General features: G+C 40.7%; 1 protein-coding gene across 1 annotated transcript in view; it reads left to right on the top strand.

Annotated features, from left to right (window-relative positions):
* The window catches only part of LOC143298714 (glutamate receptor-like), a 182,716-nt gene that overhangs the window by 135,634 nt on the left and 32,082 nt on the right, over positions 1-15,000 (top strand). The window contains exons 3-6 of the mRNA XM_076611623.1: positions 6,865-7,110; positions 8,836-9,032; positions 11,162-11,215; positions 13,193-13,357. Of these exons, the coding sequence (XP_076467738.1) occupies positions 6,865-7,110; positions 8,836-9,032; positions 11,162-11,215; positions 13,193-13,357 (662 nt within the window). The remainder of the gene's footprint in view (positions 1-6,864; positions 7,111-8,835; positions 9,033-11,161; positions 11,216-13,192; positions 13,358-15,000) is intronic.

Raw genomic sequence — 15,000 nt, 5'->3', positions numbered from 1 at the left:
CGGGCCGTGGGGAAGGGTTCTTCATGATGTTTTCCGAAGGTTTAAATCGATTTGCCTTCCAAAAATACCTGTCGGCCAAAAATTAATCAAGGTATGATACGAGGATATGGTTACATAGTGCACTGATTTTTGTAAATGTTGCCAAAGTGCGTGAACAACAGAAACGGTATGTTATTATTACTTAAGTGTATTGATTAACTACAATTAGGTTTGTATTATTATTACTTAAGTGTATTGATTAACTACAATTAGGTTTGTAGCTTAAGTGTATTGATTAACTACAATTAGGTTTGTAGAGCTTCATATTATATTACCCGTCCTTCTTCTATGGAGAATGACCTTCTAAAATGTACCTGAGCCGTACAAACTTTATACTACTGGGGGGGGGGGGGGGGGTATCTTCAAGCACCTGGTGAGGGTGAGAAACAGTCCCAGAAGATGTCTCGACAGAACTTCAAACACTGATGTGGGATCTGATGACAAGGTTGTTGTGTTTCCTGACCACAACGGCTTCAGTGAAGCCACCAACTGTTCCTGTCGTCTTCCAACAGCAGCAAAGAAAGAACAAGTGAAGCGAAACACACCAAGACGCATAACATTCTTCTGGAACTCTTCTTTTTGTCAATGGTCATCAGTGTTTTCTTTGCAGTTGCAAGGTCAAACTTGGTAAAAGCATACTCTTAACCCAGCTGTCTGGTTGCGTCCAGTAATATATGCAGAATGTATTGCACGGTTACACTGTCTGTGACGGTATGAAGACACGTTTGTGACGGTATGAAGACCCGTTTGTGACGGTATGAAGCACAGGTTGCATTCAGTCAACCGTTTACTCCCGCCGAATTGGCCAGATTCGTTCCAGTGACTGACAGCCAACATCCTGGAATGCGTTGCTCACAGAAGACGTATATCTGGTCAGAATTGGCATGAACTGGGAAATAGTAGCCTCATCTGCAGTCACTTGAACGGCGAAAAATGGCTGGAGGTCTGGAGGCTGACACTGACGGCAGGTGGGTGTGTCGATGAAGGCTGTGTGTCACTGAGCATAGGTGTCTGGACCTGGGTTCAGAGTTCCTGCACACTTCTTGAATGGCAGTTCCATGTGTTGAATGTGTTGTGCCAGATGCTGTTTCTGTTTTCCCCGGTGAAATATCATTGTCTCAAGGGAAGAATCATGTTGTCAGGAGAGATAATTTATGGCAGCAAGCTGCTACTTTGAAGTCTTGCAGACTGTTGTTTCAAGTTTAAGGATACAATTTCAGGACATACAGTGGTCAAAGTGATTCCAAATGCTGACGAGTTCAAGGCTTCCTGTTAGATGGCGTGTTGCAGTGCCCAATGCGATGTGCTTCGGCATTTTCACTTTTCATCTGTGACACCATGAAACAGTCTTGATTTCCAAAAAGTCCTTCACATAATCAGGAGTCTTTTGTTCTTCAGTCCAATTAGACGCCTATCTTGGTGGCCATGAACTGACTGGAGTTTGTCTATAACACTGAATGGTGAGACAGCGGAGAGTGGAGCTACCTCTTCCAACCATCTGTCCTGATGCAGCAGCAACAAAGCAATTTCAACTGTTCCGCCGGTTCGCTCTGGTGAGTCCAGTAAGTCCCTCCGGTGATATAAAGCTTCAAAAACAATTTGCTCCCGAAATGTTCGGTTTATTTTCGGCTTCTCGGTCGTGTGGATGGGATTATAAAACTGAGTGTTTCTCGTGTTATGCATGGTAAGAGTCCCCCTGCAATGACACGCGTTCTTCTTCGTCTTCACCAATAATGCCATTTTCCACATTCTCTCACACATGGCTAAAAGTGTTCCTGTGGGCTTCCTTTTACTCTGTTAATAACTGGCCTCTTTTTTCATGTTTATACACTCTCCTCAGAAGCGCCTTCCGAAAGATTTCGTGGTAGTGTGCTTCCCCTGCCGCAAGATGTGTGTCCCCTTGTCGAGAATTGCGGCCTGTTTGATCGTGTCTTCAGCAATGTTCGCTACACATTTCGCCATTTGATAGCTCTGGTTTTTAGAAACTGGGCTCCATTTCCTCGCTTTATTACGTATGATGCAGCAATCGTTTGGAAATAAAACACTTGAAACCTGCAGCGGAAGTTGTCTTTTTTCTTTAAAGTTGGTCCCACTTAGGTATGCTGTTCGGGTTTTTTTCTTTCTGTTCATGGTTCACTCTGATTGCGTTTAATAACGCGATTGACATTTGTAAAGTTATCACTCAGTGTGAAGTCGGTGCAGTGTCTCATCCAGTCTCTTTGGAAATTTCTTCATGAAATCTTCAGTATTTGTACGGGTACTGGGACAACATCGAATTTCATGACATTTCTAAATCCGAGCCTAACTTTTTTCGGTCAATGCTCTGATTTCTGTCTCGAAGTATTTTTTCTTTTGCATAATGCAGAATGTTCGTGCCCGTGCCTCTGATGCTTTTGTTTCACACAAAGAAAATGGGTTTAGATGACTTAAGTGGGTGCTGTGGCGTTACAACTAGGTATACCCCAAGACTTTATTTATATAGTTCAAAGAAAGACAAATGACCTGTACGTACGCACCTACGCTTCCCCTGCATTCAATCCAATAGTGCCCCCCCTCCCCCCTCCCACTCCCGAACGCCCCCCACCCCCTCCCCATCCATCCCGTCCCCCCTCCCTGTCAGGTTGATACCATGTGATTTCTTACATAAAAATGCACTGGATAAAGATAAGAAAAAAACGCAACCTTATTTCATTCACAGTATGGTCCGTGCTGTCGACTTGGCTATAAACCATGTCAGTTAGACTGATTAAATGATATATTACATATACAATATGAACAGATTGAAATGATGTACCTATTTATATCAGCAGTTATCTCACTCTGACACAATAAACCCTTTGAACTGTAAGCAGGCTGGTGGCGTTTTAGAATTTTCAGTACACCGGAAGTATTTGATCACCTGACAAGCTATTACGACACAAAACCAATTTAAATGTCATTTGTGAAATAGCCCACTCTAATTCATTCCATTGACTTAGAGAAATTGACTATGTAATGAAATATGTGGTTGCAGTGGCGTTTCAAGTACATAAACCTCCAAAAGTCTTTTGTTGGGCTCAAAGAAGAAAGATGGCATTTCGTTACCGCCCCTCTGCATTTATACCGTCATTTAAACTTGGCAGAGAGGTAATTTATGACTTATCACGTAAAACACACAAGAAAATCACTGAGAACCTCTATACCCCAACCCTGGGGTACGTATTGCCATTTCCCACCCGACAGACTATTTCAATAACATCTCCCCCAGCCCCCCACCCCACCCTCACCTCCCTCCGGGGGTACGTGTTACCATTCGCCTCACGACACACTGTTTCAACAACCATGGTAAAACGAAAGTTAACCCATACTATTATGATGAGTTTTGTTTAATGTCCCGTCACATATACTGATGATTGTAGACATTTTGTTGTTGTATTGATTTTTACATTTGAGTGTTATCGTTTAGGAGAGGAGGGGGGTGATGAATGGTGAGTCTTGGGAAACTGGGCAGATGGAGGGGGGATTTTAGATAAATATATAAGTGCAGTCACAGAAAATTACTCAAGGGATTTCATAGAAAGAGAAGTCGATAATCTTACAAGTGAAACAGCTGGTAAAGAATGCAACAAGTCAAAAACATCAAGGTCCCCGGTCACTTGTGATGACCTACTTTGATGCATATATGCTCAACTGTCACATTACTAAAGCATATGCACTTGACTTGAGAGCAATAGTTAGTCCGTAATGAATGAGATAATAGTCTGAAAATTAAACTTAGAATTGGTCTGCGAATCGGACCAAAGTTGGAGAGAGTCCACTGACCAGGTTTTAGACTTGAATGAAAGCACGTATAAAAGTCCCTTTCTTGAATACTACTTATTTCCTTTATGTCAATGGGCAATATACTTTTATACCACCTGCAATTCTTTGCTCCCCCTTTTTTTGCTGTGTCTACTTGGTCGTTATACAGAAAACCAGTATGGGTTGGTTTCAAATAAAAATCAACATTTGCGCATTTCATAAATAGGGAGTCAAGTAAATACTTAATTTGAAACAATAAGTCATCTCTCTGATTGTTCTGGGAAAGAAGCAAACTTTTAAAAAAATGATTGAAAATCAACACAAAAAGGATATCACTGGTATCTGTTGACACTGTACACGAATGACTGCAGAGACACGGAGGAAACTCCTGTCATAAAATATTGTGACGACTCCGCTGCTGAAGATCAGTCCAATTCTGATACTACTTACTTCACTGAAATCAACATGTTTTGCTCCTGGTGTCAAGAGAACTATCTTAATCTGAACGTTTTAAAAACAGAAGAAATGTTAATAGCTTTTCGAAAAGACACTTTGCCTGTACCTGCTCTTATTATAGATGGTGAAACCGTGGAGAGAGTCAATGAATACAAATATTTAGGGACTATTTTAGACAATAATCTGGCTTTTGACAAGAATGTAGATTGTATTCATAAGAAATGTCAGTCTAGAATATTTTGTTTGCAGAAGTTAAGAAATATTGGTGTCAACTCCAAGATTCTTCAGAGCTACTATCGATGTTGTGTTGAGTCTGTGCTGGTAGTTTCATTTATGTGCTGGTATGGAAGTTTGAGAGTGAGAAGTAATCGAGTTTTGAATGATGTCGTGAGTGTGTGCAATGAAGTTGTGGGAGTGAGACAAGCCAGTATGCAAGAGCTGTGTGAAAGGCGAGTGGTTCAGAAAGCCAGGCAGATAACAACTGACGACACATATATTTTTGCAAAGTACTATGAATTGCTGCCATCAGGACGACGCTGCAGAACGTTTAAAGTAAAATCCAGAGCTCAGAAATCCTTTATACCACGCTCAATACACTTTTTAAATTCCTGAGAACTATGTATGCGTGCCTGTGTCACAATGTGTGTGTGTGTGTGTGTGTGTGTGTGTGTGTGTGTGTGTGTGTGTGTGTGTGTGTGTGTGTGTGTGTGTGTGTGCGTTTGTGCGTTTGTGCGTGTGTCTGTGTGTGTCTGTGTGTGTCTGTGTGTGTGTGTGTGCGTGTGCCTGCGCTCGCATGCGAGTACGTGTGAAAGTACATACATAATAGGTTGCACTTTGTAAGTAAATTCCATTATGAAATTATTGGCTTTGGATGATACTTCGGTAGAGCTTGTGTGTGTGTGTGTGTGTGTGTGTGTGTGTGTGTGTGTTTCTTATATATCATTTCCTTAATAATGTGTGACAGTATGCAGGATGAATGTACTATAGGAACTGTGCAATGTTCGGGTCTTCCAATATACTTATACTGATAATAACTATGTAATGAATAACAATTACATTTTTAAGCCAATATTGTGAATTGTTTTTTTCTATTTTTGTGTTATATCTTATATATAGTTATTTTGTTTGTTTGTTTGTTTTGTTTTTTCTTGTTTTTTTTAATGAAAAACTTATACATTGTTTGCTGTTCCTGCTCAGTTAAGGCTTTAAAAAAAAATATTTTGTGCGTGCGTGCGCGCGCGCGTGTGTGTGTGTGTGTGTGTGTGTGTGTGTGTGTGTGTGTGTGTGTGTGTGTGTGTGTGAGAGAGAGAGAGAGAGAGAGAGAGAGAGAGGGAGAGAGAGAGAGAGCGTTTGTATGCGCTACCGCACCTAATGTAATGTCTCTTTTATGAGATGTAAAATCAGTCGTAGCTTATCTTAATTTATGTGTAATAAAATACTTGCAGCTTTAATGTTGGTGTATTTCAATATGTTTACAATAATGATTAATTACAACATTTTGATGAAGTGAACGTATACAATATTTTTATATGAATGTCTTATATGTTATTGATTCTTTTAAATTAAGTCACGTTTATGTTTTTGTGTTGAGTAATTGTCTACGTTTGTTTTGCCATACTTGGTGTAATTTCTCTTAATGAGATAATGAATTTCTTCTTATATTATTTTATCTTATGATTTGAGGCCATTAGGATCGCCACCAACTCTGCTGTAAAAATGGAATCTCCTTTGCCTAAACAATAAGATTGTTTCTGTATTTAGACTCTGAATCACAATTTCCCACCCGACAGACTATTTCAATAACATCTCCCCCAGCCCCCCACCCCACCCTCACCTCCCTCCGGGGGTATGTGTTATCACAAAAGCAGACCCAACACTGCCATCATCTAGAACTGAGCCCCCAGTGTAAACGTTTAGATGATTATCAATTTTTTTCTTCTGAAACAGTTTTTGAACTTTCTTAAGTCTATGTATGAAACGAAAAAAAAACATATTTCTATAAAATAAAAAAAGGACATTTAATAGGTTTCTGGCTGACTGGTTTCATTACGAACGCGTTATAGCAACCTAAAAAGAAATGTACAACATGAGTAAAAGATGCCAACCATTTTATCTGTGCATCATTTCCATTCACCTGCAGTATTTTTTGTTTGTTTGTTGTTTGTTTGTTACTCGCTTATTTCGCCATTCCTTATTGATATAATTCAAAATTTGATCTAAAAATGATTTGGACTGAATGTTGATTTTTTTGCATCTATATGAAGCTGTATAATAACATAATAGCTACCTGGATTGTCTTTCATTTATTGGATATATTCATTATTCATTTATTGTTATTCTGTTCATTATTTTTAGTCCTTTCTGTTACTAAGCTTTTGTTTGTTATTTTTGTCTGTTGTTGCTATTTCTCAATCCTCTGCTGCTTGTTCCTCAACACACACCATGATGTTATGTTCATTCTGTTATTTTGATGTCAATATTTTCTTTAAACGAAAAAAAAAGCAAAGTCATATTTTTTGACGTACATAACAGTAAAAGTATAACTGATCTTCCTGCCAACAGTCTCATTGTCTTCTCTCCCGATCACAGTGTGCAAACACCTGTCCGGTGGCAACCTGGCCATATTCGGAGTGTCCAATGCGTCCTCCATGGCCACCATCCAGTCATACACCAACACGTTCAAAGTACCCTTCGTCACCTTCAGCATGGCCCAGAACACTTCCTCCAACAACTCTTTCCAGATCTACATGAGGCCCATCTATGTGCAGGCCATTGTGGACCTGATTTTCTACTATGGCTGGTCCAAGGTCTATTACATTTATGATTCCGATGAAGGTAAGAGGGTCCACTCGATGTCTTGTGTGTCTTCTTTTTTTTTCGTGTGTGTGTGTGTGTGTGTGTGTGTGTGTATGTGTGTGTGTGTGTGTGTGTGTGTGTGTGTGTGTGTGTGTGTGTGTGTGTGTGTGTGTGTGTGTGTGTGTGTGTGTGTGTGTGTGTGTTTTCAGCAGCAATAGTTGGTCATTGCCATTCTCTCTCTCTCTCACTGTGCGCGTGCACACGTGTGTGTGTGTGTGTGTGTGTGTGTGTGTGTGTGTGTGTGTGTGTGTGTGTGTGTGTGTGTGTGTGTGTGTGCGTGCGCGCGCGCGCGTGTGTGTATGTGTGTGTGTGTGCGTTAGAGAGAGAGAGAGAGAGAGAGAGAGAGAGAGAGAGAGAGAGCGAGATTGATGGTTCATTATTGTTTGTCTTGCAGTTTCTGTGGCTATTTCTCCTGATATTGTCGCTGTCCAGTTATAGTGTCGTTCTCTACTGTAGTCATTGTTACAACTGATGCTGCTGCTCTTGGTTTCTTCTGTCGTCGTATTTATTGTCTTTGTCGTAGCCATTGGTGTCAGGTAGGTCATCAGCACATCTTATTCATGACATCAGGTCATCAGCACATCTTATTCATGACGTCAGGTCATCAACACATCTTATTCATGATGACCTCAGGTCATCAGCACATCTTATGCATGACGTCAGGTCATCAGCACAACTGGTCATCAGCACATCTTATTCATGATGACACCATGTCATCAACACATTTTATTCACGATGATATCAGGTCATCAGCACAGTGTGTGTAAGGGGGAAGGGGGAAGCGGGATTAGGACAAAAATTTAATCAATAATCAAATATTGTATGCAATACTTCTATACATTATCATATGTAAATATGATGATGTGGCGACCTACAATAAACAACCAACTGGACTATTTAGTACATAACAAGCTAACTTTAATAAAGAACATTTTGAAATACATAACTTTTTTCAAAGAAAAGAAAAAGAAAGAAACTGGTAACACGTGTTCAATAATTTCTGGAGGCAGCAAAAATTTCATTTTGATTAAAACGTGCTGTACCGTTAAACGACTGTTGCAAATGCATTCAATATTTTTGATGAATATTTTTTTCACAATATTTTGTATATGGAGCATTTAGTAATATTGTAAATGCCATGCTCTTAACAGCTCTGCCAGTTCTTTTAGCATTTAATGAGGCAGAAGTGTTAACTTCAGAAGACAAAAAAGAATTTAGTTTATTTCTTTCAAGAATATTACGTATTTCAGATGATGATAAACGATAAGGAAGTTCACATGTTATGCGGGAATGCTTGTGTGTGTGTGTGTGTGTGTGTGTGTGTGTGTGTGTGTGTGTGTGTGTGTGTGTGTGTGTGTGTGTGTGTGTGTGTGTGTGTGTGATTCATTCTATTGTTACATGTTATTTGCTGCTTTTCCTGGAACAAATAAAGGCAGAAGAATGTCTTTATTTCAAGCTTTCAAACACATTCGGCAAAGACTGTCGCTAAGAACCATATGTTATACCCACAACCCGAATACAAAGACCTTCAGGTATCGAAAAAGAAGCGTTAAAAACAAAGCACTTCAAATCTCAACAACAATGCTAAGAACACATCATTCCATGCCAACAGACAGCTGACTAGAGGCATCACGGAATATCATATTCAGACTTCTTTCCTTTGAACGGCGATATGATAGTTTGGAATCGTTGTGTTATGGACAGGGTTGATACGGCTTCAGCAGTTGTTCCAAGCAGTCAACGCCCACGAGCGCTTCCTAAGCATTGACGCCAAGCGTATCACCTCCGTGGACAACTGCTACCACGTTCTGCACCAGCTGTACAAACAGGAGGAGAAGAAACAGCGGCGTATCCTGCTGGACGTGCAGATCGAACACGCTGAGGAGATCATCCTCCGTGTGGTGAGCGCATCTTAAAAGGCTGGGTGGGCTTGATTGCTTGGTTGTTTGCGTGTGAGCGAGAAGGTGAGTGTGCTTGTGAGTTTACCACTGAGCTAGAAGGCGTCTTCGCAGAACTGGTCAGGCATTGGACTACTGATCCAATGCTCACCAGTGAGCAGGGTTCCAGGCCTCGTTTCGGCATGGTGTTTTGTCCTTGGGAAAGTAACTATGCTCCGATTTTCTTCACTACACCCAAGTGTGAAAGGGTGCATAACTTCGGTTGGGGGAAATTCAAACGGCGGAGAGAGACGATTGGGCCCCGCCTTCCTATGTCTTTTTAGCTGGATAGCAATTTGGTTAACAAGTCAATGAATATGTCAGTTATATATCAGTTTTATCAGTTAAACAGTCAGTTAGCCAGTCAGTTTATTAGTTAGATTTGATACTGTTTTGCAAGATTGAATCTCTTTATCTCTCTGTCCGCCTTCCTGTATGCCAATGTCTCTCTTTTCCTCCAGAGGTCTCTTTCTGTCTGTCTGACTCTCTGTTTCTATGTCTCTGTATTCCTGTCTTCGATCTCTGTATTTCTGTATACCTGCCTGTCTGTCTCCACCCCATTCATCTGTCTGTCTGTCTGTCTGTCTCTCTCAATCTGCATGTGTATTCAAGGCCATATAAACAAATATGAGAAAGGGAAAGTAAGCTGAGGGAATCAGCAGTAAAGGCGTTCACCGTTGTGGGTGTAGAGACCCATGGGGAGCTGGGACCAGATCTGAGGCAGTGGCTTTCTGGAAACCCCACGCTTTTTCACACTGTAAGAGGAACCGTGGATTGCGACAAAGTGTGGACGTTACTCCGCCATGCCTTCTCTCAATTGCAAGAAAGTGTGGGATGGTCCCCTTATTATTTTTTTTTAAACCATCTCCTTTGTCATCGGGATTGGTTTCTCGTCCTTTCCCAACACAGATCATACTGGGGAAAACGAGAGAGGGAAAAAGAAGAAAGATGAGGGCGATGACAACGACAGTTATGATAATGACGTTAGTGAAAACGTCGACGGTGATGATACACGATCGTTTCAGTTTGAGTTATACACATTGCCATAATTGCTGTTTGTTGTAATTCTAATGTTGAATTTGAGGTCGGTGCATTGCAATGATCCGCTTCATGTGAAATGCAATAAATAAGGGTCAGTTTCATTGTCATCACCGTCGTCATTTCGCTAACGCCATCATCATCATGATGATCGTCGTTATCGTTATCCGCCTTGTAGCGTACTGGCCATGCTGTGGTCAGCACGTCCCACACTTTCCCCCTCACCACATCAACACACACACACACACACACACACACACACACACACACACACACAAACACACACACACACACACACACACACACACACACACACACACACACACACACACCAGTCACCGGCCCACGGGTGCTCGCCCTTTGTCTTTCCTTCGCCCGTGTCTGTGTGGCGTGAATCCATGTCTGACTGTCTGTCCTTGTGTTGTGCAATGAATGTGTTAAACTTACAAATGCCTCTTGGGATTTGAACGTCTGATAACATCAGCAATATCTATCAACCACACACGACATCCCTCTTTCTCTCTTCTTTTTCTCTCTCTCATTTTTTCTTTCATAGATATGTGTTTGGAAAAGACAAACCAACTCCGATTACAAAGAAACAGTTTTTAACAACAACAAAAATAAATAAATAAATAAATAAAATATAAAATAAAATAATAATAATAATTTTAAAAAATATAATAAAATAAGGACTTCTCTCAAAGTGTGAGGCAGCGTGTAATTCCGAGAAAGAGTGGGTTACAACATCACTGTCTTTGTCTACCTCTCCGCATGGCTTTGTTTGAGAGCAGCTGTGATTAGGACGTTTACTGGAGACGGCGTGTCGTCTGTCATGCATGCCGTCTACCTGGCTTTAGGCCTCTCTAGTAAGGGCAGTGGATGTCAACTTGTTTTTGTTTTATCTTATTCCAGTTTATTTTGTTTCATCTGATTTCGTTTTTATTTTATTTGTCAGATCTTATTTGTTTTATTTTTGTGTTTCGCTCCGGTATTATTGCTACCCTTTCTCCCAAAGCCGAGTCCCATCACTTTCACTGTTGTTTGTCTTGTTACAGATGCGGGCCACGGATATCAACAATTCTAAATTTCACTTTTTATTGACAGACTTGGTAAGTTTAAATGGCCTCTAGTCTCTGTCTGTCTGTCTCTGTCTATCTGTGTCTGTCTCTGTATCTGCCTGTCTGTCTGTCTGTCTGTCTGTCTCTCTGTCTCTGTCTCTGTCTCTCTCTCTCTCTCACACACACACACACACGTATGTGTGTGTGCGCACGCGCGCGCACACACACACAAACATGCGCGCGCGCGCACACACACACACACACACATGCACGTACACGTGCACGCACGAACAGAAAGGGAGAGGCAGACAGACAGACAAACTCTGCATCGTTAGAAAGTAAAAGTGTCTATACTTCAGTTTGAATGAAAGTGTCTATACTTCACACACACACACAAAACACGCACACACACACACACACACACACACGCGCGCGCGCGCGCGCGCGCGCTAATCAACCCCTTCTCAACTCCCCAAGTGAAGGTGAACATTTCTGTGGCAGGGCATATGTTGACAAGTCAAAGTCAGTTTTATTCATCTAAAGTCTTTGCATGCACTACAGCCAAACAGTGGTTCAGTGTTACGTACAATCCACTAAGAAACGTGAAAAAACACCTCTCCCTACGATGCGTGCAACTCTCTTAGAAAAGACTTCTTCGCAGGTAAAGTACCATGTATTCGGGAGAAGCTTGACTCTGTCTCTTGACCCGTTAAACAACGCTACCACACTGGTCCTGCTTTGCATCGTTTCCATCCGGTCACAGAAGTGTTTACGAAGAAAGTGTATTTGAGCGCTCGTCCAAAATCCTGTGAATCTAGGGCCAACTGTCCCGTCCTCTGTTGATTGAAAGCATTGATGTGCGTATTACTCATGTCATCAGTTCCTCCGTTGATTGAATGCATTGATGTGCATATTACTCATGTCAGCAATTCTACTTTATTGACTGGTTGTTTTTCTTATACGTTCAAATATGCTGCTGTACGTCCATGGATCCATGGATTACATCTTAAGTTGCAAATCGTACACAGAAAGTGTGTGTACATGGTAGAAACTCAAGTGTATCTGCCTTGAGATATGGTGTCCCACAAGGGTCTGTCCTAGGTCCCGTTCTTTTCCAGCTGTGTGCGGCTTTTGTGTCGGGTTTTATCATTCATCATTCGATGTCGCATGAGAGCTTTGCTGATGACACTCAGCTTTATCAGTCGGCCTCCATAGCACAATTCAGAATTACGCTGCAAGACTCATTTGCAGAGCTTCTAAATCTGACCACGTTTCTCCTCTCCTTCACCCTCCACTGGCTGCCTGTTTCTGATCGAATAGACTGTAAGTTATGCACTGTGACTTTTTGTGCAGTCAGCGGGTCTGGCTCAGAGTATCTCTCTGATCTTCTCCATATGTATACTCCACCTCGCCAGCCCCGTTCTTTCCCTGATGCTCGATCTCTCAGGATACCTCACGTCAGAAGATCTACGGACACATATCATTTTCTTTTCAATCGCCAAAGACGTGGAACATGCTCCCTGATTACCTCCGACATTCTGACTCCCTCACATCTTTCAGATCTGGTCTCAAAACTCACCTCTTTCCTCAGCAATGTTTCGTTGTGACAGGTCCACCCCTTTGCGCGTATTGTGCTTGACTATACGTGCATACATATGTACGTTGTGTACACGTACGCATGCCCGTGTATAAATGTGTTTGTGTGTGTGTGTTCCTGTGTATGCTCGTGCATGCGTCTGTGTGTTGTTGTGAGTGTGTATGTATGTGTGTGTGTGTGTGTGTGTGTGTGTGTGTGTGTGTGTGTGTTTGATTGTATGTTTAAATGTATGTATGCAGTGTGTGTGTGTGTGTGTGTGTGTTTGAATGTATGTTTAAATGTATGTATGCAGTGTGTGTGTGTGTGTGTGTGTGTGTGTGTGTGTGTGTGTGTGTGTGTGTGTGCAGTTTGTGTGTTTGTTATTAGCACCTAGGGCAGATTTATGGCCAGTGTGCTTTATAAGTATCCACTATTATCATTGTTATTATTAGGGCATGCTGGAGATGAACTTGACCAACTTCCGGGTGGGCGGCATGAACATCACAGGCTTCTCTCTGGTCAACGCGGAGGAGAGCAAGACAGCGGAGAAGATGAAGAACATGTGGAAAACTCTAGACCCACGTCAGTGGCCGGGCGCAGGCACGGACAAATTCAAGGTATGCGTGGAGAGAGTGAGAGAGGGAGAAATCAAGCCATGTTGTTTAAAACCCAGCTGACAGAAAGGGAGAAGCGGGGACGGAGGTTAGTGGAAGTTGTGGTTAGTCTTCAGAAGACTGCCGGGTCAGAGTGGCTGTGCCGTGGTTTGGGAAGAGCTAATTGAGCGTGTGGTTGTATGGACAAAGAAGGGATTAAGATCAACCGACTTCTTCGTGTTCGTCAACAACATTAACAACGACGAGTAATAACAGCATCAACATTAATAACAAAAACGATGACGACGATATCAATAATAACAATTAGACACAGACTAATGGCATTTCCTGCATCAATAATAATAAGAAAAAAATATCAAAGAAGGAAAAACGTAACAATAATAATAAGAAATACAATACAAGAAAATGACAATAACAAAAACTTATCGATAATAATGATAATAATAATGATAATAAGAAGAAAAAGAATAAGAAGGAAAAGAATAAGAAGAACATGACAACAATTACGACTGCATCAAAATTGGTGGTGTATAAACAGCAATGCCTGTAATAACAATAACATCATTAACGACAGGAATAACAATGATAGCATCAGCAACAAGAACAACGCGATTAATAACGAGAAAAAAAAAAATATTGATAACAACAATAACAACAGCAATGACGACGATGTCAACAATAATAACAGTAAGCACAAGAACAAATATCAATACAAGAAGGAAAAATCTATGCCTGTTATTAATAGTAATAAATAAGTAACAACAGGCAATAACAACGATAGTATCAGCGACGTTTATAATTACAACTGCATTGCCAGTAGTAACAGTAAGAACAATAACAAATACGTGCCACAGCAAAAACATTATTCGCATCAGTAATAACGATATAAATCATATCTATAGATACAAAAAACACGATTAACACCAAGAACAACATTGATGAGTATGATGATGATGATGATGATTGTCATTATCATTATGATGTTTATCACAATGATTACAAACAGAACACCAGGGACAATTAGAACAATCTCAAGAAGAACAAAGCCAATGACAGTAACAATTTCAGAAACAGCAACAGGAATGAAACAATACAATGACAATTGAAGCAGAAAAAACAAATATATCAATACACATGACAACAAAATCATGATGAAAAGGACAGTAATAGCTGTAACACAACACAAACAGCAACAACACGTGTGGTTAACAATTACTCATTCAGTAACGACGATTTCATCAATAACTACAAAATAAATATGAAGACAATTACGGCAGCAATTGAAACAAAATTTATCAAAAGTAAACTAAATCAATAACAACGATAACTGTGATAACATTGAGATCAACAACAATGAAAACGATTACAACAACAACGATATCGATAATGACAATGTTGTCCATTGTCATACAAGGAAATAAGCAATATACTAGAAAGAGACTTTTATAGGTGCTTAAATTCAAGTCTAAAACCTCGTCAGTTGACTCTCTCAGACTTTTGTCCGATTCGCAGATCAAATCTGAGTTTAACTCTCAGACTATTATCAAATTCATTACGAACCAAGTATTGTTCTAATGTCAAGTGCATATGCTTTAGTAACCTGACAATTAAGCATATAATTTTTTTTTACTGTAGCTTGATGAAGC

This window comes from Babylonia areolata, chromosome 24 (assembly GCF_041734735.1).
Source record: "Babylonia areolata isolate BAREFJ2019XMU chromosome 24, ASM4173473v1, whole genome shotgun sequence".
Lineage (NCBI taxonomy): Eukaryota > Metazoa > Mollusca > Gastropoda > Neogastropoda > Buccinidae > Babylonia > Babylonia areolata.
Note: the sequence above shows the minus strand (reverse complement) of the source record. Positions and strands in the feature narration are given on the sequence as shown.